A 27,987-nucleotide genomic window follows, 5' to 3' on the forward strand; every position below is an offset into this window, starting at 1 on the left:
TATTGTGAAAGAAAATGAGAATTATTTGAAGTCTTCTATATATTGTGTACATGAATAGATATAGAGTGAATTGAGTCAAAAGGTTTTGTGGAAAATAAATTATTGAAATCAATGAGAGATTAATCCAACTGCAATCTTAATATAAGCTCTAGTGTGAATTGGCCCAACTCATTTCTCAATATATCACCCATATCAACTCAACTCATTTATGTATAGTTTATTCCACAGGATGTCAATATGGGGATAAAAAGGATAAGTAACACTATATGCTCCACATATTTTTTTGTATCATGAAATTATTGTGCTCTTTTCACGTTAAAATGCGTTACAGAATTTAATTATTTTTAATAATCTCATCATTTTGTGGGATTATTAATAGTCTAGAGAGACTACTATGAATCAACCCAAAAACATCAATTGAGCATCTGAATCCAATAAAATATGGGGGTTTCATAATTTGACAACTAATTTCAAATGAAACAGATTTATTTCTCACAAATATTGCCAAAGGTTATGCTGTGAATGTAAGGGAAAGAGAGTGCAAGGGAAACAAGCATGATAGCAAAGTCATTGCCTCACATTACACAACAATTCTGTTGAGACTCCAGCATCTCCGGGGATCTGCAGAAACGAAACAACCAGTTCAGCTACGAAGGACAGATACATATATTACTATCCCTTGTTATAAATATCGATTAAAGTATATTGAAAGAGCAATTTGCATGCATCTCAATGGATACCTAAAAATGTCAACTTAATGCTCTATTATATCTCATTCTTTCTCTAGTAGGATTTGATTTAATCCAAATCAAGATATGCCCATTCAAGCTTCATATTTAATTGATGCTCTCAACATTACAAACACCCAGCTAATGATATAAAAATCATCGGGAAATTTAGCCAAAATCCCTCCATTAAACCCCTTGTTTGGTGGAAAGGACAATCCAATTTATTTTGATTCATAAACCCCCAAAAGAAGAGGCACATAATTGAGCAAAGACAAAATAAAATTTCTTATTCTTTTCTTAGACAATATTTCTCATGCATATCTATACCTCACAGAACTCTTTTGACAATGAACACTTTCATTTTATTTTATACAAGTTTTAAAATGTTGTGTATGTATATTTTTGATTGGTTGATCTAGTATGTACTCTGTTTTTTGTAACAGTAAAATATTACTGTGAACCAGAATAACATATTACTGTGAAACAAAATAACATATTACTGTCAAACTTTGATAGTATTTTTTTTTTTAAAATTTTTTAAAAATTTCATAGTCAACATGAATCTTATTTGATAAATCCTGATGAAAGGATTCTAAAATACTAATTTTATTAAAAACCAACATCTCGATCAAAAGTTATATTTTTTAATGCTTAAAATATTAAATTACTCCGTAAGTATATTTTGATAATAGTGGTACGTGTTGGACATTTTAAGAAAAACTTTTTGTAATTATCCTTAATACATTAAAGTTTTATTATAAAGAGGCTTTGACCAAATCCCCCTAAATTATCAGCTCAGACCAATTATGATTGCATGAGGTGTCTTTGTGCCATCTTGTTGAAAATCAATAGTACCTTTTATTCAGCATGATCTCAACGCAAATCCCCATCTAGTCCTTTCCCTTCTGCAAACTAAATCTAGACTGTTTTTCTAATACAATACTTTTTGTAAGGGACAATTGTAGAAAAATGGTAAGAACATAAAATAACTGCGATTTAGTGAAAGAACAATATTTGTTTGCACAATCTAATGCATAAATTGTTTGTACTTTCATCGTATTGCAATTATTTTTGCAGTGTTACCACTTTTCTACAATTGCCCCTTTTTTCTAATATCATGTAATCTTGACAGTGTACTTTCCATATGAAAATGACCTGATAAGTATTGCATAAAAAGAAAAAAAAACAGTTCTTTCACTCCAAAAAACAAAAACAAAACAAAACAAAAAGTTCCACAACAACAACAAACCTTGATTAATAGGAAATTCATGAGATACTAATGCTCTTTTTGGTTTATTGGAATGGAATGGAATGGAACGGAAGAGAATGGTGATTCCGTAAGCTTTCTTATAGAATGACCATTCCCTTAAAATGATAAAAGATGATTCTATTTGTAATGTATTTGTCATTATTTTTTTAATCTAACCAAACATGAGAATGAATATTTTTATGGAATGATCATTCATTCCAATCCGTTCCTGTGAACCAAACACCACCTAAGGGTATAAGCATGCTGTCAATTGTAGATGCATGGACTTGGAGTGCAATAAGTCAAAGAACATAATAACTTACAATTGGCCAAGATTTGACAGATCAAAATCAGGAGCCAGCTCTTGCACAATATCATTGGGCGGTTGGCCACATTCTTGCATTTTCTGCATAAGCTCAACAATCTTGTTGAAGTTGCTTGGCTCAGTTTCATAAACTACAAGCAGATCTTTTATGAGTTTATATTGGTGGGAGTAACGGTCATAGTCATCTTTGCCCAAGTTAGATTTATGCTCTTCCAACCATTTTGGATATCTTTCTCCAATTTCTTTCATAGGCTCATGAAGAATTTCTTTTGACAAAAGTTGTTGCATCATGGTCTCCACAATAGACTCCATGTCCTATACAAAAAGGAAGAGATAACAATTGTTCCCCAATAGATTAAAAATTACGTGGTGTAATAGAAGCACAATGGGAAGAGAACAAGGAAACATATGGCAACAACTAAAAATTATAATAAACCAAATAACAATGCAAGGCTGTCATAACATTGCACATAGTCTACAATGGCAAACATGTTCTAAGTGTGGGTACGGACATATTACAGGTGATGTTTGCATAGATCCCCATTTGAATGGACAAAAATGTCCGCTTCAATCTATTAGAGGAGTAATTGTGTATTTACAGTTATTTATTCCCTATTTTAAGTTTATAAGCTTGTGAACAATCCCACCTTTTTTTTTTTTTTTGGGGGGGGGGGGGGGGGGGGGTGTGTGTGTGTGTCTAAGCTACCTCTACCAGCAAAAGCAAAAGAGCAGTGAACAAGTGTGCTGGTTGGTTCTATGGTGATTAATAATAGATGTGTGGTGTATGTGATTCCCTCACCCTTGGAACTCTCAATTATCTTCATTGATTATAAAACACTACTATCTTTATGTTAGAAAATAAATTAATTAAAAAAAAAGTTCAAGTAGAGTGGAGTACATTGAATGAATAGAAATGACTATAATAAAAGATCCAAAATCTTCTTATTTCAGGTGACACTAGTCTTGTTGTCTATTGGGGAGGGTGGAGGGTAGGGTGGTGGTGGTTATTGTTAACTCTTTGTAACAATAATGGTCCTTATTGCTAATTACAAACGTTTAAGAATATAAGACATTCATGAAAAAAAATTAAAATTTGAGATGGCATTTTTCCTTTTCTGTTTCCTTTCATTTTCTGTGTCTGCATGTGTGTGCGCATTTGTGGATGTGGTGGTCAAAGGCAGAGGTAGGCCTAGCTGAATTTTGATTCTTTATTTTTATAAATTATTGCAGAATTTTATCAACATTTTTCAGGGTTTTACAGATTGACGCCAATGGAATTTAAAAAAAACAAAAGGCAACCCTCCCTCACTCAGCTGTATTAGGGGGGGGGGGGGAACAAAATTTATGCAAAACTTTTCGGGTTCTCCCTCCCTCCCACTCTCTTTCTGTAATAAGGTTATCATGTGTTTTGATAGCACATATAATGAGGTTATCATGCCGCATTCAGAAAATGAAAACTCATAGGGTTGATTTTTGTTGAAGCAATAGAATTAACGTCCCCAAGTTATATTTTTTTATTTTTGATAGGTTGCATAAATAAATAAACTGACATAATGGCATTGATGATGACTTGTTGAATGACCACACTAAATGAAATTCCTAGCTCCACTCTAGTTGGTGGTGTGGGGACAGCTAGGATGAAACCGAGTCTGCAAATGCCTCAAGATGAGGAGTGGAAAGCACAAAGATTGATCATCAATTATGCCTTGGCTGGTTAGTCCCCTCACAGGTGAGAAACTTATTTTTTAAAACTTCAAGCTGTCATACAAAAACCACAATCTAGGCAAGCCAAAAAAAGCCTTTGACGGCAACACTCAAATTACACTTGTAAAGATTTTCATTCCTTTTCTACTCTTTCCCGTGATTCCCAATGTCATTTCTAACTAATTGCACTACAAGGTTCAACATCAGCATCTAGAGTTCAAATGGTTACATAATCATAATTAGTTAGCCATGAATGGAATAACTTACACTAGCCACAAATAGCTGGTACCTAGTGTATAGGAATCAGCTGTTTCAACCAACAAATGTTGCAAAAGCAACATACTTTTCTAAATAGAATGTAGACACAACACTAAAGAAGAATATCAGAAGAACTAATACCCTCCAACCAACACTCAACCCTAACAGTGAACAAGCAAACTAACAAATACAAAAATTTGTGCTACCTTGTTGCATTTTAGTCACAAGAATAATTTCAATTTTTTAGATCAAATAAAGAAAGGTCACTAGATTCAAATTCTGACAGCATACCTGCCACTAGACTATATGATGAACAACCAACTTCAATAAGTGAACCATTGAAAATAACTATAACATAATGTTCACACTTTAATAATGGACCTGACTAGGTGAGATCACCCTCAAAATCATGCAAATTGAGCAGTTCAGTTCCTGTCAATATAGAAGGAATTTTCAAACCATACAAAATAGTGATGTAACTGAAATCCTATATCTCTCAAAATCTTAAAATACCAAGCAAGTGCCTAACAACCTTGTAACCAAATCAGCTTTGAGATGCTAAGATACTCGATTGCCATAGAAGCAACCTACTTCTAATACTCTTCTGGCATAGCATGCAAGCCAATTTGTTCAATGCATCGCAGAAGTTACACCAAAACCTATCGAATCAAATGAAAGCCTTTTTATATTATGACATGCAATATATTATTAGGATCTAACCCCAAGGGGTTGGCCTAGTGGCAAAGCCTTGGGTCTTGGGAATGTGCTCCCTCCAAGGTTCAGGAAAACCTCTTAGGTGCTACAAATTCCTTGGGCCATCGGGCTAGGAGAAAACTTTTGAATTAACCGTGGTGCATTTGCGGGAAACTCATTGCCGAGCGCATGTGCACCCTGGGGATTAGTCGGGCTTTGACTCGAACACCCCAATGCCAATAATATATATATATATATTATTAGGATCTGATTAATATATAAGAACACTACAACGTTCCTGAACGAGTCACTGACCTTCACCTCAACATTAAGAAAATAAAAATTCTATAAATTCCATAAATACAAACACAACAAAACAAACAACTTGATAGAAATTATTCTTCAGTAAAAATAAATTCATTATGGCTTTAGAATATAGCTGTACCACATATCTTTATAAGATAAGGATGAATTAAAGAGGGCACGGAGTGCACCCTTGTATAGTAGAGGTATGCAAAATGTAAAGCAACAAAAACACTAATATAGGCACTCACCAAAATTAAGCTCGCCTAAAAAATCCATCAAGGAAAAAATCATCACAAGATTTCCCTTTGACACAAAAGTGGAAAAGAATTAAATAAGCATAACTAGAGCCCATGAAACACTGTCTGTCCTCAAAAGTTCTACAGTTTCTCTCTCCAAATACACCACATTAAGCACATAGGGGCTACCCTCCATGCCTTGTGCACTCTCTTGAATAGAACCCATGGCAACTTCAGTAAAATTCAATCATTGAAGCTAACATCACTTAATGCACCCAAAAATAGGGAACAGCATGCTCCACTAGTCTTAGACAACATCACAATGCAAATTCAAATGATTCATTATTTATTGCCTTTCTACACAAACAACATCAATTAAAAAGAACCAGCCCCTCCTCTCCAAGTTATGAATAGAGGATCAAATCCAATGCTACTATCCAAACAAAAAAAGCCACCTTGGATGACACCAAGACTTCCAAATGCTCCGCCACGAAAATGAGTTATGTACTCCATCACTAATAATTAAGTTAAAGGATTTCACAGGAAACCTTCCACCCCTATCTTCCTACATCATTTTTCCTTCACCTCAAAAACGTCAACTCTACAAAGAAATCAAAGAAGGCCTCCACTTCCCCCAACTCCCAACCATGGATTGCCCTAATGAAATGGGGTTCCAAAACCTCACCCACTGAGACTAGCACAATCTGATAGAAAGGCAATTTTGTTTACATCTATGAAGCACATTCACATACACGGGATACAGTGATTTCAAAAAAAAGGGGACACGGACACAGAGACAGACATGGCAGTTTTTTTTTTTTTTTAATACATATATTTTCTATGTAGATTAATATTACATTACCAAATAATCAAAATTAATAAAAACTAACATTAACTCAATATGTATAAACCACTATATTAAACAAATTAATGGATTGTCCATATTTGAACACGCGTGTCCCTTGCAAAAAAAAAATTAAAGGTACACGCCATTTGGCATGTCCCATACGTGTCCCCGCGTCCGACACCGCTACGACACCTATTTGAAGTGTTCATGCTTCATAGGTTTACATCAATTCTATACAATGCCATAAATGCCTTTGCCAAATGAATATCTCTACACTACACATTAGTCCCAAATCTTACTATTTTCCATCCCAATAAGCAAATCTTACATGACCGACAAAATCCCTCTAACCTTTCCCAAATGACTTTCCAAAGACCAATCCCATAAGAGCCCCTTAACCTCCCTAGAAATCCAACCGGCCATATCATGCCCAAACTTTCCTTTCACTAGCTTTCTCAAGAGGCTGCAGGCTGCATTCACATATCTCCAAAGCCACATCCCAATTAACTAAATGATACTTGAACTCATCTTCAAGCCCACCCCATAAGAAATTCCACTAGAATTTATCCAATCTCTCAGCCACATAAAATAAAATGGTGAAGAGAGATATATATGTCGAGAAACAAGCAAGCTAAGAAATAGTAACACTTCTAAGAAGGCATCATGTTCATATCAGATAGCGAAAATTTTCGTACACTCCTCGACAAGTGTCGAATGTGTCTTGTTATTTTAGTTTTTAATATGCTTAGAATTAGACACGGTCCAGACACTCTAGGAACACATGTTCATTGCTTAGACATTATGAAGCACGGATACGGACACGCGACACGACACGGACACGATACGGACACGCAAAAACGCAAATTTTCAAAAAATAAGAGATACGACACGCTAGGGACACGTTCAATATATATAATTAATTTTATTTATCATATGTCATAAAATTATTAAAAAAAATCAAATAAAGGTGATAAAATATACAAAATAACACTATTAAAATTATTAAAATAAACATTTAATTTTAGAATTGGTCCCTATAATAAAATTAATAATTGGTCCCTAAAATAAAATTAATAAACATACGTTATTAAAATTACATCCTCAAATAATAGAAAAGAAAAAATAAAATCAGAATATAAAAAATAAATAAAATAAAATAAAATCATAATTAAAGAAAAATAAAAGAAAAGAAAAAATTAAATTAAATTAAATTAAGGATAAAAGAAAAAAATAAAAGAAAAAAAGAATCAGAATAAAAGAAAAAAAATAAAAGAAAAAAGAAAAAAAGAATCAGAATAAAAGAAAAAAAGAAAAATAAAATCGAATCAGAATAAAAGAAAAAAAGAAAAAAAAAATAAAAGAAAAAAATGAAATCAGAAGGGGCAAAGTAGATCGAGGAAAGAGGGCTGAGAGAGAGAGAGAGAGAGAGAGAGAGAGAAGAAGATCGAAGAAAGTCGTACCTTAACGAAGAAGAAGATCGACGGAAGATGGCAGATCACAGATCGACGAAGAAGAAGAAGCTCGACTGAAGATTGCAGACCGACGACAGATTAGGGCAAATTTTGACTGAAGCTCGACTGAAGATCACAGGTCCTCTCTTTCTCACCCTTTCTCTTCTGTTTCTCTTCCATTCGAAGTAGATTCAAAGTATGATTAGGGCAAATTTTGATCTGTCTTTGCTTATTTTCAAATCGACCCCAAAAAAATTTGGTAAATTGTGAAAATGCCCCCCGCGCGTGTCCCAAACGTGTCTATAACGTGTCCTAAACGTGTCCGGATGTAAAAAAATTTTAAAAAAAATGGACACTCTCTGCTGAGTGTCGAACACGTGTCCACCGCGTGTCCGACGCGTGTCCGTGTCCGACACGTGTCTGACACTGATACGGAGCCCTCGGAGAGGTGTCCGTGCTTCATAGCTTAGACACATTAAATACAATATGTTTAAAGAAAATAACTTAAGATCTAATGTTAAAATAATAAATACAAGGGCAAATTACACTAGTAGTCACTATACTTTGCCCTTTGTATCATTTTAGTCCTAGTAGTTTTAATTGGTTCGATTTTGATCTAAATTTTTAATTTTGTACCAATCTAGGCCAATTGATAACTTTGGTTACAATTTTTAACAGAAATTATGCACATGACTTGCATGTGGCATGTGCTATGGAAAAAAATTGTAAATTCACTTAGTGAGTAAACTTTTACCACCCAAGTACTGAGTTAACTCACTCAAATGTTTACTCATACACACACTCGGGGAGAGAGAGAGAGAGAGAGAGAGAGGAGGCAAGGGGTGAGGAGGTTGTGGTAGGGGGAGGAAGGCAAAGGGCAAGCTACGGGAGAGGAAGGATGCGAGGGTGGGTTGGGGGAGGCAAAGGGGTGCGACTGAGGATGAAGGAGACAAAGGGAACTACAATAGAGGGCGTGGGAGGCAGAGGGACATAACGAAGGGTGGAAAAGGCGATGACAGCAACAATGGTTAGTGTCAATAACGATGATGGTTGATGGCAATAGGGGGTTGTTCTCACTCTCAAAATCCACCTCTTCTCACTATTCTTTGTCAGAATCTCTCCGTTGATTTGATTGATTTTTCTTTTTCCTTTTGCTAACAACTATCTCAATACACATATTATTAGAAGGGTCAAATCCAACAAGGCTCATTGCTTCCAAAATTTGTTCCAAATATAGAAGTTCTTACTTCTAACCATTACAATGAGTAGTGAATTATATGCTTCTAGTTGGATTTTGTCTCAACCCATTGGAAATAGTTCACTGCTAGATCTATTTAAGGTTTTTTGTCAAAAATGCATAAAGAGCATTTTCCAGTTGAGATCCCCACCGACCACCTCCAATATCTGTTTGAGAAATTTTGTTAATTTGAGAACGGGATAATGAAGAGATGTTGCAGGAAGGGGAAGATGGGCCATGGGAGGGAGGGCGGCTACGGGAAGAGGAAGAGAGAGGTAGTGTGTAGCAAAGGGAAGGATAAGAGAGAGGTGGTGGGTGGGGGTGGTGAGGAGAGGAAAGAAGGTGGTTGGTAGTTGAAAGGACGTTGAAAGGAGGAATGATTTAGTGTGGTTGAGTGTATAAATATAATAAGATGAAGGGCTTTGAGTGGTTTAAAGGAAAGGGAAAAAAAAAGTGTGTAAATTGTCAATTTTCTCCTTGAGGAATGGTCACGTGATTGGCATGTGACCATTTTTTGTCAAAAAATGAAGCATCCTTTATTGATTGGACTATTGTGATACAAAATAAAAAGTTCAAGGTCAAAATCAAGTCAATTGAAACTAGACGGACCAAAATGACGCAGAGAGCAAAGTACAAGAACTGCATGCGTAATTTCCCTAAATATAATGTGAATTTATATCTATTTCTTTTAAAATTGTTAACTTTATGAATTTGAAAGCTCAAAACTTCCAATTTGTTTATGAATAGAGCTTTCTAAATCAAATATTAGGATTTTGTTTTCACACTTCTTTTCTAATATGTAGAATGTGAAATTTTAGTCTTACTATTTTGATAAAATAAAATATTTGTGATGTAAAAAATTAAAAAATAGTTATTATTTTCATGTATATATAGAGAAATATGTTTTTATTTTTTGTTGGGTCCATGCTGTGTCATATGTTTTTTCTTTTTTCTTTTTCTTTTTTTTTTTAAAATTGTGGGGTTAACATGTCCGTATTGTGTTGTATCTATGTCCTGTGTTTGTGTTTGTGTTTGCGCATCTTAGTTAGCAAGACTATTCCAATGAATAATGTTACAATAGTTATATGTTCTTATATTATATTCAGTTAAGTTGAGAGTACTATGGTCATATTGTAATGTCAGGTTTTATACAAATATATTTTGCTGGTTTGCATGGCCAGAGTTTGTGGAAGGAGATTTGGTTAGGGCATTGGGAGTTCTGGAAGCAGATTCACTTCAAGGTTGGGGTGGGGGATCAGGTTCTATTTTGGTGTGATAGATGGTGGGGCGAGGAGACTTTACAGGAGATGTTTCTTTTGATTTTCCGTATTGCTATTGACCCGGAAGCGATGGTGGCATCTTATGGGTTTGGCTAAGGGCAGGTGATTGTTTGGAACATCCAGTTGCAACGTGACGTACAGGATAACTAGTTGATCTCGTGAGATTTTTGTATAGGGTGTGGTGGGGGGGACCTAGGGAGGATACTTTGGTGTGGGCTTGTCGGAAGTCCAAAGGGCTTTTCTCGGTGGCTTCGTATTATTGTGAGGTTGTGGGAGGGGTAGCGATTTTGTTTCCTTGGAAGAGTGTATGGGTGACGAGGCTGCCGTCTAAGATCGCTTTCTTTGTTTGGACAATGGCTTTAGGGTGTATTACGACTATTGATAATTTGATTCAGCACAGTCACATTCTAGTCAATTGGTGCTACATGTGTTCTAAAAATGCTGAGTTGGTGAATCATTTGCTCATCCATTGCTCAATTGCGTCTCTGCTTTGGTTTCTTATTGTTGGGTTGTTTGGGTTCAATTGAGTACGGTTCTGGAGGTTCTCGTGAGTCAAAAAGGAGCGAGAGTTGGGAGACAACGGCAGAAGGTGTGGTTGATTACAGCTCAGTGTTTGATGTGACTAATTTGGTTAAATCGTAATAGATATTTCTAGGAGATTTCTCATTCGGTGCCTTGGTTGGAGAATAGGCTTCTTTTTGTGCTTCATAGACAAGTTACGATTTCGGTGGACCCAGATGTGTCGGCCTTTGTAGAGTTTGTGGAGAATATGACTGCTTAGGGTGTGTTTGGTAACGTTTACGTTTTCAGTTTATATTTATAAAAATTTTATAAACTGATTTTTGTTTATTTTTAGAAAAACATAAACTACAAACGCGTTTGGTAATTGATAAAATGTTTAAAAAAATTTAAAAATATAAAAAAGAGTAAGAAATGGCAAGTGGTGGCAAGTGGCGGCAGAAGACGGTGGTGGAAAGTGGTGATGGTGGGTGGTGTGTAACTGGTGGTGGTAGGTGGCGGCGGGTGGGTGACGGTGGCGAGTGGTGGGTGGTAGCGAGTGGGTGGTGGTGGCAGGTGGATGGCGGATGGCGAGTGGTGGTGGCGGGTAGGTGGTGGGTGGGTGGGTGGGTGACGGTGGTGGGTGGTAGCGAGTGGGTGGTGGTGGTGGCAGGTGGGTGGCGGATGACAAGTGGTGATGGGTGGTGGGTGGTGATGGTGGGTGGGTGGTTGACGGTGGCGGTGGCGGGTGGTAGCGAGTGGGTGGTCGTGGTGGTGGTGGCAGGTGGGTGACGGATGACGGGTGGTGGCAGGTGGGGTCGGTGGTGGCGGGTAGGTAGCGGGTGGTGATGGTGGTAGGTGAGTGGGTGACGGTGGCGGGTGGTAGGTGGTAGTAAGTGGGTGGTGGTGGGTAGGTAGCGGGTGGTGGTGGTGGTGGTGGTGGTGGTGGTGGGTGGGTGGATGGGTGAGTGATGGTGGCGGGTGGTAGGTGGTAGCAAGTGGGTGGCGGCGATGGTGGTGGGTGGTGGTGGCAGGTGGGTGGCGGGTGGCGGGTGGCTAGTGGTGGATGGTGGTGGCAGGTGCGTGGTGAGTGGTGGTGGCAAGTAGGTGGCGGGTTGTGGTGATGGCGGGCGGTGGATAGTAGTGGCAGGTAGTGGGTGGTAGTGGACGGATGGCAGGTGGGTGGTAGTGGTAGTGGTGGCGAGAGGTAGATGGTGGTGGCGAGTGGGTGGCAAGTGGCTGGTGGCTGGTGGCGGTGGCGGGTGATGGTAGGTGGGTGGTGAGTGGTGGTGGCAGGTGATGGTGGGGGGTGGGTGGTAGGTGGTGGTGGTGGAAAATGGTGGCGGGTAGTGGCTAGTGTTGGGTGGTAAAAAAAAAAAAAAATTAAAAACTCAAAATGGAAACACATTTTTTATGTTTCCATTTTTTGGCCAAATTTATAAACTGAAACCACTGATTTATAAATCAAAAATTTTACCAAACAAGTTTTTATTTGAGTTTTTTAAATTTTTGTAAATATAAACAGAGAACTGAAAATGTAAGTGTTACCAAACGACACCTTAGTTTTTAGTGCTTTAGGCCTTCTGAGGGCTCTAGTTTTGTATTCTTTACATTGTCTTGATGATTTTTAATAATATATGATTACTTATTTATCAAATATATATACATATATATATATATATATATTGCAAGTGTAGAGTTATTCAAGAACTCTAAACCACTTAGTCACAATCAGTGTGTTTAGTTTGAGTTTTTTAGATTAAGTTTTTTGAAAATTGAGTTTTTTGATTTTCGTATTTTTTTGTTTTTAGTGAATATTTTTAAAATTTTAAACATTTTTTTTACTTTTTTAGATTCACCTTACTTAGATGTATCTAAAAAGTAAAAAATTTATGAAAAAATATTTTAAAAAATTAATAAATACATAAAAATACAAAAAATGTACTGAATTCTCGTATTTTTTTTGTATTTTTGGTATTTAGTGAATTTTTAAAATGTTTTTTTCACAAATTTTTTACTTTTTAGGTATATTTATGTTAGGTATGTCTAAAAAATAAAAAAAATTGCTTAAAATATTAAAAAAATTCAGTAAAAACAAAAAAATACGGAAAACAAGAAAGTAGAATTTTTTGAAAAGTGTTTTTTGAAAACAGGAACCAAGCAAAGTGAATATCTTTTCCTCTTCTCTCTTCTCTCTTCTCTCCTCTCTTCTCTCTTTCTTCCTGTCTAACCCTAACCTTAATTTTCTCCATTTTACATTCTAACTAATAAGCTTACCACTTTTTGATAGGTATTGTCTTTTCATTCCTGTCTACCTCTTTTCAAATGTTCAATAAGATTTGAAAATTGTTGTGGCTTTATAGAAGGATCCAATAGGAAGTCCCAAATACGAAGTGGGAATGAAACCCACCCAAATACTTAGCCAGGTTCATTTATATCCTGCAGCTCTCCCATAAGAATCAAGACACTTTTAGCCATGTTCATCCTTAACCCCGAGACTGGCTCAAAAAAAGAAAAAACTCATCTCAAGTATCTCAATTGCTCCGACTCCACTACATAAAAAAAAATAGTTTCATACCACATATCATCCTACTGCCAAAGAAGTCCATTAAAAGACAACATAAATGCCACTGCAAAGTTGGAGGCATGAAATCATGCAATCAATAGCAATAAGAGGGGATTTGATGAGGCAGCTAATCAAACCAGTCCTTTCACTCCATAAAAGCTTTGAGTGACATCCATCATACACAAATAATTAACAAACAATATGAAACTTCTCATATTAACTGTATCACCAATTTGGCCAACCCAGAATTTTATTTTATTTTATTTTTTCCATATTTTAATTACTTGCTCACAATATCTGAACTTCAATTAGAAAAAACATTAAAATTCTTAGCCTAATTAACAAGAAAATAAAATGAAACAACAACCTTCTCCCACAAATTTAATGTCTTCAACTAAATATTTAAATCTTCTCATTTGAAGATTAAGCACAACCCGATTTGGCCTTCCCATCCAAATTCAGGGCTGGACAGCATTTTGCAACCAATCACCACAAACAAGAACAGTGATAGGTCTGGTGACATCCAAGGTTCTCTGAGACAAATTAAAGAACTTCTCCACATATAAAAAGGCTGTACAAATACAGCATATAATAGACTCAATTGCTAAAAACGATAAAGTTCACTTGCATATAATAGATTCAATTATTAAATTTTACTTGCAAATGACATCAAGTGATCAGAAAAAGGTTTGATCATTTTGTTTGATTACCAATTGTATTCTATGGAAAGATAATGAGCCACATCAGCTAGGATTTTGAGTCCTGAAAAAGTAAAACTTTCATAAAGATTCTGCACATTTAAGGGAAATCTTTGCAACAAGTAAACCCAACCTCTGTCGCAGAGTGCTGAAACTGTCACAAGTAGCTGCCATCTAGTTTTGCCTCCTAAAAGGTTCCCATATAGTTACTAGGGTGCCATGAAGGAATGATATCAGAACACACATATAGTTAAGCCAAAAAATTCACAGAAGAACATGCAAGCAGTTTCAAAGGGAAAGTCTTAGTAAGGTCAACGTTCCCTTCTATTATCAAACTTCATTACACAAAACTAACTGATTCAATCAAAATGAATTCTTGTTTGTTTTGACTACAGTGTTATGGATGACCTAACAATTCTATTTCACATCAACTAATCTAGTAGCTAAGGGTGTCTATGGAAACTAAGAAAGTTAGCAGACCAGTAGGAAGTGGCTTGCCTTTTACTCCATTCCAAAGTAATGGGAGAGTGGCTTGCCTTCCCTGATAGGAAGAGATTCAATAAAAACTGATTATTCTCGGATAGGGTATTAGAATGGAAAGATCCATTATTGGTTTGTGTCAATAGGAGTGTGCCCATGAGAAGCGTGTTCACGATTTATCATTCAAATATTTCTAGTACCAAAATGATGTTTCAAGTGCAATGCACCAGCCAATCAGGCATCCACTTTCAGAAAGCATCTGAGTTTGAGTAGCCCCCTCAGATTAATGAGCTTAACTAGCAAGTGAGTATGCCAGTTGATGCAAGTGTTACAAGCCTAAGACGAAGACGAATAAGAAGAAGCAGCAGGACAACATATAGTGTGAATGTGTAACCTGAGGACAGATTAAGTTATTGAATGCCCTTGTGTGAAATACTCCTCCACAAGGTCAACACATAGATGTAACTGCATAATGATAACTTTTCAGATGGGTATGATTTCTTCAAGTAAATAAACATAAGCATTGGCATCGAGTATTTAACAAAACTCTATTGTTATATGCTGCAAAACACAAAGGCTAATTCTATGTTACTTGGAACATGGATCGTTTCAGTACATAGAATGGATTCAAGTGTAGTACGCTACATTTTCTAATATATGGTATCTAAAAGGCACGGATACAGGCACGTGACATGACATGGATGATGGATATAATACAAACATGTTAATACAGCAATTTTCAAAACATGCAGGACACGACATGTGGGGGACACGCACAAAATATAATTTTATATATTTATTATATGTCATATATATGAATATATAATTCCAAGACAATAAATAAATATAATATAATAGTAATTTCTATAAATTGACATTTTTTTTTTTTATCATCGTATTCTTAATTATTTTGTTCAAATGTATATATAGTTTCATGTGTGTTTAAGCAATGGACATGCGTGTCCTCCTAGTGTCTAAGTCTACATTTTTTTACAAAAGTAAGACACATTTGGATGAGTGTCGGACACATATTGGGAAGTGTCCGATGAATGTTGGGGTCCGCATGGGCAAGCCACCATTTTAGAAGTATTTGTGTTTCTTAGTTTGGTATAATAGGAGTAAACTTATTTAGATTACACTACTAGAATTTAAAATACTTCTAAATCAAAAAAAAATTAACAATTAATTAGACATTCAACAAATTTTCTTTTTTTTTTTCCTTTTCTTTTTGAAATTAATCATGTTACAACACATTTCTATGAGCATTATAACCCATTTGTATATGTTTTGTCATACCAAAACTCTACTTTCCTTAGATTTTAATTTATTATATTTGATTTGTTTTTCCTCCTAAGTAAACTGTTACGCTGTATTTGGTTGGAGGATTTGAAAAATGATTTGGAAAGGGAAAGGGAAACAGAAAGGGAAAATGGAGGTGAAATGTAAATAAAATATACCTTCATTTCACCTAATTTCACACAATTTTTCCCTCTCCCTTTCCTTTTCCAAATCCATTCCCAAACCCCTCAACCAAACATAGCATCAACCAAACATAGCAGTAAAGTTCATACTAGAAATATTTTTGGAATCACTTTTATTTTAGATGGTGTTTTTGGGATCACTTTAGATTATTAAATTTACATTTCAATGCACCCATTCCAAAATATAAATCGCTAGGGTTAGTGTTTTCTGGTAACACTGTGCCAATCCAATTGGAAAATGATTGTTGAGCAAAAGCTTAATTATCAACTCAATCAAATCCCAAAAGCACATAGTGAATTCACAATTCTACTGTTACCACAACACATAAATAAATACTAATCAAACAAATAACTGCAAAAACCAAAGAAATAAACAAAACCCTAAACCCTAATTTCATGAAATTGAAGCAAATACCTGAGACCCAGCAAGCTCCTCAAACTGCTTAACCCAATCCTCCATCATTGGATCCTTTCCGAAATCGTCTGCAAGGGGTTTCGAGCCGGTGACAGACTCGAGTCCCTTGACAGCCTCCCTAGTCTGCTCTCTAAGCTTATCAAGAGCTTCCGAAACATGAGATTCTTTGGAAACCTTTTGCTTGCCCTTTTTCTTACTTCTCAAGTCAGGCAAACCCATACCCAAGCCTTGAACCTCACTACTAGGCATAATACAACTCTCATGTTTCTTCACTTCTCCATCTCCACTCCTGAAATCAAAGGGCAAAGCTCTCAACATATTTATATATGCGTATACGTATATGCATATGTCTATGAGGAGAGAGAGAGACTAATACCTTTGAGCTTGAACAGAAGAAGTAAGATTGAGATTTTGGAAATCATCCAAAGCGCCTGAAATGATTCAATGGTGATGAGAACTCATGTAAATACATACATATACATGTATATGCATATACATAGAGAGAGAGAGAGAGAGAGAGACTGAATTTCTTACTATCAAGGAGCTGGTCTAAATCAGAGTGTTCCGCCATTAGCTTACAATCTCTCTCTCCCGCTCCCTCTCCCTCTCTGTTATCTATCTCTCTGTTCTTCTGTGTATGTATGTATAAGTTGCCGGCATTGGTTTTGGCATTTTTGTGTTTGGGAGTTTTTTTAATTGAGATTAAAATGTTTGTGTGGTTTGATTTTTTTTTATTTTTATAAAAAAATAAAATAATTATAATTTAAATATGATATTTTATATTATTAATTTATTTTATATTTTATGTTTTTTTAATTTAATTATATTGATTAATATTATATATATTAATTAGTATATGTGGTATAATTTAAAATAATCATATTATTAATTTATTTTATATTTTATGTTTTTTTAATTTAATTATATTGATTAATATTATATATATTAATTAGTATATGTGGTATAATTTAAAATATTTTTGATATTTATAAGTGAATTTAATAATAATATCATAATTATTATTAATATATTAATTAATTGATACAGACCGTACTACTCAATAAAGGGATTGTTTAGAATAAATTAAATAAGTATATTTTTTAACTTTTTATAAAATATGAATTGAGTATAAGTTAGGTTTAAAATGATGTGATAAAAAAATGATATGAAATGATATAATTTAAATAGAATAATAATTTTTTAATTTTTTTAGGTTATTGCAAACTAAGCCTAAATTAACCAAACGAAAGCTAACAGCTATGTCGGTATCTGGGTTTTTAATCCCGCTTTTAACAGCTATGTCGGTCCCTTTACTCCTTGTTTCACCCGCGTATGGGAGGAAAAAACGAAAATGCTATGGTCAAGTAATTTATTAAATTTTTATCAAATATTTTATATAGATGTAAGATTTATACAAATTTATAAATGTGTGTTTTATAAAAATTTAATAGAAATTTTAGTAGATTATTTGAAATTGTTACCATAACTAAAGGAAAAATTCACCTTCATTTCGATTTTTTAGATTCAATTTTTTCATAATTGAAATTTTTTTAATAAATATTCTTAAAATTTTAAATGATTTTGTTACTTTTTTAGATGTTTCTTTCTTAAAAAGTAAAATATGTTAAAAAAATCAATAAATATACAAGAATACAAAGTGTACTGAATTTTCAATTTTTTTTTGTATTTTTGATATTTAGTAAATTTTTAAAAAAAATGACAAATATTATACTTTTTAAATATATTTATATTTGGTGTATCTAAAAAAAAAAAGTTGTTTAAAATATTAAAAAAGTTTAGTGAAAACAACAAAAAAAAAAAGGAAAATAAAAAATTTCAATTTTCTGAAAAGTGAATAATTGAATCCCAACAAAGTATTATAATTTAAAATTTCAAAAAAATTTAAAAAATTAATTTTCAAAATTTAAGAAAAATTTTGAAACAACTTTCCTTGGTTTTAGTATGGAAAATATTTAGATAACAATTCTCAGACCATCACGGATCCTTAATCAATTTTTCATGAATCAAATTTAAATGAAATTTTGGTTAAAAACTATACTCTATGGATTACTTTTTTACACTCTATTTTTCATAAAATTATTTTGAAAATTTCTAAATTTATCTTAAAATTTTGTTTTTAAATGTTTTTTTAAGGAATGGAAACTGTCTCGATAAATTTTTTATCAAATTTAAATAAAAATATGGCTATTGAAAATTCATAAAGAATTAGGTTTGTCATTGATTTAGTGAAAAAAAAATTTCTTCCTTAATTTGATACAAGTTTGACGAAATAATTGAAATTCACTTTTAACTCTTTATTCATTTAATTTGAATTTAATAAAAGGATTGTTGAACGATTGAAGATGTTCTTAGATTTTTCTATGTAAAAAGTTACGATTATCAAATATGTACGGTCTAATACTAACTTTTAATCCCATCATACAAATAAGAAGTCAAATTGCTCTGATGTCTCCCTTTTTTTCTCTTTTGTTTGGATTTATACCTACCAAAGTAATTCACAAATCGAAAATCAAGAATGTGATTATTGCAATGTTGAAGAAGAAAAGATTGTACTACTCGACGAGGGTTTCAAATTCATTTGGCAAAATTCACTTCCACCAGACTTTCATTGTCGAGGATTTTTGTCCATCATCCCTTAATGTAGGGATTTTACTACTATTATTTAATATGTTGATTTCGATACATATAAGAGTTTCTCGAGACTGGAATGGAATCTAAAGGGAGACAAAAATACCAAATTTTTTCATGTAATAGCAAGTAGCAGGTAGAATAGAAATGCATTAAACTCAATCACAGCAAGGGATATTGTTTATGAAGAGCCAGAACAAGTGAAAGCTAAAGTGTATTCACACTACAAAAACATTTTTGTTGAGGAGTGGAAGTCTAGGCATGTGCTATTAGGTTCATTCAAGAATGTGAAGGGCAATACTTCATTTGGAATGCTTGAGGTAGAGTTCTTTGAGGAAGATATTTGGGCAGCTATCAAAGAGTGCAATGGTAATAAAGCCCTATGGCTTGATGGATTTAATTTGCTTTGCTTTCAAAAGTATTGGAAGACCCTAAAGAATGAGGTGGTTCTATTCATGAAGGAATTTCATAGTCTTGGTAGATTACCCAAAGGTATTAACCATTCCTTCCTTACCCTAATACCTAAAAAGGAGAATGAAATCAACCTCAATGATTTCATGCCAAAATGCTTGATTGGATCAATGTACAAAATCCTTACTAAGGCACTGGCAAGTAAATTAAAAGCAATACTATCTGAGGTTATCAGTGAAACACAGTCAGCCTTCTTAGGAGGTAGAAATATAGTAGATGGTGTATTGGTGGCAAATGAGATAGTGGATGGTTGGAAGAAAGCTAAGAAAAAGGGTTTATTGTTCAAGCTTAACTTCGAGAAAGCATATTATAACGGTTTCGGTTTAGACACCCATTTCATCCTCTTAGATTCGGGATTCCGTACTTGTAACTATTGTTCATATCCTTTATTGTCTTGTTAGTAGTTGAGTTGTCAAGAGTTAGTTTTTCAAAAGTTGATGTCCAGTTTTCTTCTTGTTGCGCTCGAGCAGTGTTTTGGTCCCTCGAGCCGTCTTTGAGATCTTCCAGTATTTTTGCAAGTCAGCAAAACTTCTGGGAGTAAGGTATTTTCACTTGAGTGGTACTTCTTACACTCGAGCAGTCTTCTTAAGTCTGCAAAACTTCTAGGAGAGGATCGCTATGCGCTCGAGCGGTGATTTTGTTGCTCAAGCGATCTCACTTATTGTGTCTAACGCTCGAGCTATGGTTTGGTCGTTTAAGCAGTCTGCGCGTATATCAGTTCGGGAAAAGAGGTTTTTAAATCACTTTTTCATTTCCTCTGTCTCTCTAAAACTTTCCAAACCCTAATTTCTTCCCCTTTTCTCTCTAGTTCTTACTTAAAACTTCAAATATTCCGTCATCCATTGATTTCTCCACCATTGCTCCTTGGAGAAAAAGGTAAAGCTCGTCGAAAGCTTCATTCTAATCAGAGAGGATCTCATTTTCGGCTTTGTCAAAGTTTCACCCTTACTCTCTTCCTCTTCTACTCTTAAGGTAGGGATTTCTTCAACCTTTAGCTTGGTTATTTGCTTACTAGAAAGGATTAGTGATTTGGAGATTTTGGATTAAACCTAAGGATTGATTGTGAAGCATAAAAGAGGGATTTTTCAAATAAATGCTTGGGAAGGGTTGTGGAAGTATGTATACTAAAGGCTTGTGTTGAGAAATAGGAGGATCTTTCTTTAAATGTGATTTTTGGAAATAAATGAGGTTTTGTTTAAAAATTAGTGATGTTTGATTTATGAAAGGAAGAGGAAGAATGTTGGGTTTTTGAAAAAATATGAAAAAATGTATTTGTTGATGATGAGAGTGGAGTTAGATATGTATTATTGCTTCTATTTTGAAATTTATTAGATTTTATTTGTTATTGGAAAGTTATCTGTTGAGTAGAAATATCTATTTTGTGCTATCGGTGAAGGATAGCTTTGATTGTTGTAGAAATGGCATGAGGATTAGGTTTAATTGAAACTAATTTCTTATACATCTTGCATCGAGCATTGTTTCATACTTAAACATTGAAATTGTATGTTTTTGAGAAAAAGTGATGTATACCTTGGTGAATCTAGTTAGGGGGTGTGGTTGTGGTTTATATTGTTGGCCTAAGCGTCCTTGGTGACAGTTCAGAAACCCGCACGGTCAGGTGTCAATCCTTTTAGTTAGTATCAATAAAATGGCTTTGGTAATGTTTGTATAGCCTACTAGCAGACATGTACCTAGAGATTCCCAGTGTTTTGTATCCACTGTCCTATTTTCTAATGTGAAATAGTATTTTCATGAATTGAAATATAATAATGATGGCATTGCACTGTTTTAAGATGAAAAAGTATAATGTTTGGCAATCTACATGCATATGCATTCACCTTATGACTTCATTAAGTTTCATACTTAGTAATAAAGTATCTTTGCTGGGCTTTACCTCACCATATGTGGAAAACGATTTTCAAATGCTGATGATATGCCTCTGTAGACACCCCATTTTTGACCGACCTTAAGACTCAGACGTCACCGATTGAGCGCTCGGTGATGTTGCATATTGTGCTCATTCAGAAGTTTTAGAGTCTCGGCTGCGAGCCTTGCCTCCGGACTTCCGGATTCTTTCATACCTTGCCTCGGTTTGCGAACCAGCCTCGGTTTGCGAACCAGCCTCGGCTTTCTTTGTTTCTCTTCCCGAAGGGAGTGAGAGGTCTCATAGATCATCTCTCAGTGGCCGTAGGCTACGTTTCGTGGTCATAGGCCATTTTGCCCGTTTGGAGTCCTGTTTCCAATTTTTTGGGGCCGTTGGCCGTGTGCCTCGGTTCGGGACTGCTTAACCACCTTCGTTTGCTCTAGTTTTTGGCATGCATCTCATTTACTCCCTTTCGAGGGACACTGTGGTCCGAGAGACCAACTTCGTGGTTGAACACCACTTCCGGTGCCTAACAGTCAGTTTTCAGGGCCCTAGGCTGCGCGTTTCGGCCCCCGAACCTTCATTTTGCATCGGTTTGAGTTCATTTTTGGTAGGGACCTCTGTTTCATTGCTAGGAAGGTCATAGAAGAATGGGAGGCCAGTAATTGTTCTGTCAGCCAACTTTATCCCTTCATCGCCCTCCGTCGCCCGATTTTTCTCACTTGAAAGCCAATGTTGACCACCCTAAGGCCACTTTGTGTTGTACACACCTGGGAGGCCACCAATATCATATGGTCGGCTAGTAATTGTGTTTGACCCTTTTAAACCCCTCCTAAAAATGACATTTTCTCTCTCCTGGTTCACTTTCTCCAGTTTTTGACCACATAGTTGTGTTGTGCACACATGGGAGGCCACTAATATGGCATGGCCGACCACTAATCTTCATTGACCTTTTTGACCCTTGGCCGGCCGGCCATAGGGGGTGGCCGGCCGGCCACCTAAGCCCAAGAAAACTGGCTGGTCATGATCCTCAGGGTTGGTACATTACAAATCTGTATTCCTTTTCCCCAGATTTTGTATCCGGGAGGGGGTTGCCATTTTGGAGGGAAACTTGAATTGTTTCCCCCTCTTTTTTTCCCCTCTTTTTGCCTATATAAACCAGCCTCCAGCTCTGGTTTTAAGGGTTAGAAAAAATCACCTTTGAGCTCATATATTGTATCTTTCTCCCTCTACACTCCCAAGCTTCAAACCTCTCAAGTCCTACACCCATTTCTTCACCAACCCATAGCCTCACCCTTCCATCCTCCATTCCAGCAGCTTAAGGTTGTTCTTCAGAGCCTAGGAGTGCTGCATTTTGGTCCAAAAGTTGTCAAAGGCATAGTCTTCAAGGGTGAGCTTCCTTTTTCTCTTTTCTAGCCTTTTCTTGATTCACTTATAAGCCATACTTTCTTGCTGTTTTGGGCTCCAACCCTAACTGGAAATAGCATTTTTTTGAGCTCTATTTCATGTTTGTTTAAGGGCCTCTCACTGTTTGAGGCCTCCTTGTTGCACTTGCTTCATTACCTCCCTTGTATGCCATTTTCTTGTGTAGTATTTTAGGCCTATGTATAAACTGTTTTGAGCTCTATCATAAAATGTAAAGGGGCTTATTTTAAGCCCTTCTTCAACATTGTTGAAGGGCTCATCACTGTTTGAGGCTTCCATCTACCACTTGCCTTTATATCTCTCTTTTGGCTCTATTTTTGCATGATTTGTTAGCCTCTTATGCTTCTGTTTTTGGGCTTTGGTCCGAACTATAAATGACCTTATTTTGACCCCCTATTCATTTTTCATTAAGGGTCTTCTGCTATTTGAGGCATCCTTTTTGTACTTTGTGTTATAGCTCTCTTTTTGGCCTTGTTTTGCATAGTGTTTTGAGCATGCTTGTGCACTGTTTTGGGTTTGATCATAAACTGTAAAAGGTCATATTTTGGGCCCCTATTCAACATTGTAGAAGGGTCCTTCTCTTTTTGGGGTCAGCAGCTGTGACTTGCTTCTTTATCTCACATTTAGGGTCATTTTCGCATGCTAGCTTAGCCCCATTTGTGTTCATTTTTTGGTCTTGCTTAAAACTGTAAAAATGCTTATTTTGGGACTTCCTTGAATCTGTCTTCATACTTCATGATCAAAAAGTGCATGTTTTGTATAGCTATAGGCCATTGCGCATGCCTAGTTTTGCATTTCGGATCCCATTTCATGCATCGGGTGCCATGTTCCCATGATTCGGGGCTGTTTTGGGTCATATTTTAGCGCTGAAATTTGCACGTTTGCATACCATGTTTCATGCCTTTCCATGTCTTGTTAGAGTGGCATTTGGTGCCTTAGGTTCGGTCCTCGATTTGCGTGCATGTGTGCACGCATTCCGAGTTATCTCATTTTCATCTCATGGCCTCTTATGTTAGTGTGGCTGAGGTCCACTCATGTTGGTGTAAGTCCATTTTGCATTGTGTATGCCATCTCATTTCATAGCATTGTGTATGTTAGGTTGCATGTTAGCGCATTGTGTATGCCATGTTACCTCGTGCATCGTGTATGCCATTTCATAGCATTGTGCATGCTAGGTTGTATATTAGTTGCATTCATGCATGTCATGCATATTGCATTGTGCTTGGGATAGGAGTTAGCCTGAGCACGGGAAACGAGGTACGTTTCGTACTCCGAGTGACGGAACGTGTCTCAATTCCCCAGTCACCAACACTCTGGATTATCCATGATGGAGTTAGGTTTTTGTTGTGTTTATGTGTGCATTCATTCTATATTGAGTAATGCAAATTGATTCCTCGGCCATCATGCATCGATATGCGTGATTGGTGACACGAGGATCGAGGCATGCGTACATCTGTGAAAATACATTGCTATGCCCCTCTCCTGCTCTCTGTTGCAGAAAATCAAGAATCAGCAGTCTTCCGAGGCTTGGCGCGCTTTCCAAGAACCATTGCAAAACAGAGGCTAATTGGGGCATCACAGTGGATTTCCGCGCAAAGGCAACCCGGACATGCATCATCCATCATCTAAAGAAGAGTCAAGGCAGTCCCTGGCTTGCATGCCAGTTTATTATTTTTCTTAGTTAATTTGTAAATTAATTAGGAATTTGTATATATTTGGACTGTACTATTCATTCGGACCCTCTGCACAAGGGCAATATTGTAATAAGTGTGCGTGTGTGTGATGTATGTCTTCCAACCCCACATCTTTCTTCCCTTTTATTTACCCGCTTATGATGGTTAGATTAGGGCATGTTTCAATTAACATACAGTATGACAGCATGTTTGCATTCATTCATCTGTATTGCATGCACCGGGCTCGGCGCATCATACTAACTGTATTGTATTTTCAATTCCAAGTTGAATACATGTTAGCTGTAGCATTTCATATGCCATGTTTAGAATAGCCGAGCCTGCTATAGTTGCACTTTTGCATGTGTTGCATTAGGCATTTTTGTATAATTAGGATTATGCATGGATTTCTAATTAGTTTCTGTTTTGGCTTGGAGTACTCGGTAAGTTTTATGCTTTAGCATCCTTGCATGTGTGTGAGTGACTGCCATGATAGCATGCTTACCATGAGGCTATATGCTTATGTGATATATCTGCCTGAATGCCTGTGGGTGAAGGTTGGGTTACTTAGATTGGAACAAATCATCAACTGTGAGTTTTAAGCCCAGTAGATAGTGGCAAAACCATCTTTTCTTAAGCCCATCCGAGGGTGGCAAATCCACGTCTTAGCCTACTTGCGAGTAGCACCATCAAACCATTTTCAAACAAACAAACATGAGATGTTTTGTTCCAATTCGGGCGATCCGGTCTATATTTGTATGCTGTGCGCATCACATAGTAATCTAGGCTAATAACCGGAATAAGAACACATAATGTTTTCAAAAATAGATATCATGGTTAGTAGAGGCCGATCTTTGATTGGGCGAGCGGGGGTGCTCACGAAGTGACCTTCCCCAATCGTACCCAAGTTCCCGAGCCGAGGCAACTTTTGGTGATGACGGACACGTGGCCTTAGGCAAACGAGTCAGGGTTTCCTAAATTTCCCCCAAAATAAAATATTTAGGTGGCGACTTTGTATCTGGCAAAGCAGTCCATGTTTGGCACTTCTTTCAAAAATCTATTTTCTCAAAACGATTTGCCGGATTTGGACTCTTTGGTTCAGACTTAGAACCGTGACAATTTTAGAGTCCTAAGCTGTAGTGACCCCAAATGAACAGAACGGGACTCACCCTCCTGGGGCGTTCGGGGACGTCTATAGCCTCCACAAATGACTTAGCATGGGAGGACCGTGGAGCTGAAAGCTCATTTTTGTTTCTTTTGTTGTAATTATCTTTTGTACAAGCCTTGAGCTTTTTTAATTGTTTTGGACTTGATTCATTTGTTGTAACCACGCAATGTCTTGGAAAGATATGGCCATTAGGGCATAAACTTGTCTATATTACCTTTTATTTCAATTCAGTCCTATATGGCATGTGCTATAGATTCAGGATCTATGATTTATGAATGTATATTCACATTTATCATCTTTTGTACGGTAAAGGTATATGAATGAAAGGCTAATATTTCGCATGTCTATACTCTCTGTTGGATATCATGAAATGGGTTGTCGTTATTATTTCAGGGCATTACACATACGATTTTGTGAATTGGGATTTTCTCTTCTCAATGCTAGATAACTTTGGTTTTGACTCAAAGTGGATTGACTGGATGAAAGAATGCATCTCTACAACCAGAATTTCAGTATTGGTAAATCGTTCACCAACAGAAGAGTTTTGCCCTCAAAAGGGCGTATCACCTTTCCTCTTCAATCTGGTTACTGAAGGATTGAACATTTGAGTGTGTAAGGCAAGAAAAGTAGAACTGATAAAAGGTGTTGAGATTGGAACAAGAGGTGTAGTGGTGTCACACTTGTAGTTCACGGATGATTCTCTATTATTTTGTGAAACTAATGAGATGGAGGTGATGAACCTTAAAAGAATATTAAGGTGCTTTGAAATCTTATCTTAACTCAAAATTAACTTTCACAAAAGTGTGGTTTGTGGGGTTACGATTCATGAACATGTGTAGACACCCCATTTTTGACCACCTTCAAGACTTGGACGCGACTGATGGTTTTGGAAGTTGGGCAGTGCAAAGGTTTAATTTCTTCGGCAAGGAGAGAGAGTCGAATCTCAACTTCATACCTTCTTTTTTTTTTTTTGGACCAAAACGATCTTGATCAAAATATTTTAGTCTTAAAACCCTCTCTTTCAAAACGTTTTTGAAATAAAATTTTTACGATGTTCCGAGGCTCGCATTTTGTCAAATGTTGCGCTTTTCGGTAAACCGAGCAAGGACAAAGTGAAAATGAACGAAAGAGAGATGAAATCTTTGAAAAATCTTTCAAAACACCTTACTTAGGGGTTTGGAGTTAAAGAAAAGAGGAGAAGAGGGAAGAAATCCAGTTGGGGGAGAAAATGGGCAAGAACCGTTAAGAAAAAGGCAAGCAGCCCTCGCCGAATCAGGCCTATTCATTTGCATACATCGAATCAAGCTATGAGGCCACCACCGTTGGAAATAATAATTCCGGAGCTTCATTTTGCACTCAAGAATCTCCTAAAGCCAATTCCGGATGGGGGAGATATGGTTGATTGAAGTAGGGCATCACTCCGGTTGGACCGAGTCTGCGTGGCTTCACCAAAACAAGCATAACTTTTTTCACAGGAGGAATTTTAATGCAAGGTTTGTGCCATTGGAAAGCTAACTTCCGGGGCTTCAATTTGGACACTTGAACGGCCACCATTGGACTTCCCTATCACTGACAGGCCACCTTTCTTTCCGGTAGACCCATTTTTTGTCCTGAAAAGTAGCAGGCCGACCAGAAAAGGTGGCAGGCCGGCCACCTACCTGGTTGGATGACCATTTTGGCCCTTTTGAGCTGGCCAGCCATGATCCCCTCCCCAAGTGTGTTTCAGGTGTGCAATTTGTTTTCCTCCAGACCCTATACCCGAGGGTTTTTCCTTTTGGGGGGAAATTTGAATTGGTTTTCCCCCCCATTTTCCCCCCTTTCCTCCACTCCTTTCCCTATAAAACCAGCACCCTCAGCTGCATTTTAGAGGGGTTAGAAAAATCCATTGGAGCTCTTGCATTGAAGCCTCCCTCTCTCTCTACTCCAAGCCTCAAAATACCCTTGCTCCTACACCATTTCTACACCAACTCATAGCCTATCAACCCACACTCCACTTCCAGCAACTTGAGGCTGTTTTTCAGAGTTTAGGAGCACCTTTCCTTAGTCCAAAAGCTGCTGAAGTTTGGTTCTACAAGGGTGAGTCATTTTCTTCCCTTTTCTAGTCTTTTCTTGCTTCATCTATAAGCCTTAGTTTCTTGCATTTTTGGGCTCCGACCCTAACTGTAAATAGTCATATTTTGAGCTCCTTTTCATATTTGATCAAGGACCTCTTGCTGTTTGAGGTCTCCTACTATCACTTGCCTCTTTATCTCTCTTTTAGGCCAATTTTTGCATGATATTTTAGGCTT

General features: G+C 36.4%; 1 protein-coding gene across 1 annotated transcript; it reads right to left on the reverse strand.

Annotated features, from left to right (window-relative positions):
- Positions 1–417: 417 nt before the first annotated feature.
- LOC114290966 (peroxisome biogenesis protein 19-2) lies at positions 418–17,155 on the reverse strand. The gene is made up of 5 exons (XM_028234981.2): positions 16,987–17,155; positions 16,829–16,883; positions 16,453–16,741; positions 2,301–2,617; positions 418–621 (listed from the first exon to the last, which is right to left on the reverse strand). Exons 1-5 carry the CDS (start codon positions 17,021–17,023, stop codon positions 576–578), a joined length of 744 nt encoding a protein of 247 aa, XP_028090782.2. The 5' UTR covers positions 17,024–17,155; the 3' UTR covers positions 418–575.
- Between the last annotated feature and the right edge of the window lie 10,832 nt (positions 17,156–27,987).

Source organism: Camellia sinensis, chromosome 10, assembly GCF_055761805.1.
Source record: "Camellia sinensis isolate YWXY chromosome 10, ASM5576180v1, whole genome shotgun sequence".
NCBI classification, from domain to species: Eukaryota; Viridiplantae; Streptophyta; class Magnoliopsida; order Ericales; family Theaceae; genus Camellia; species Camellia sinensis.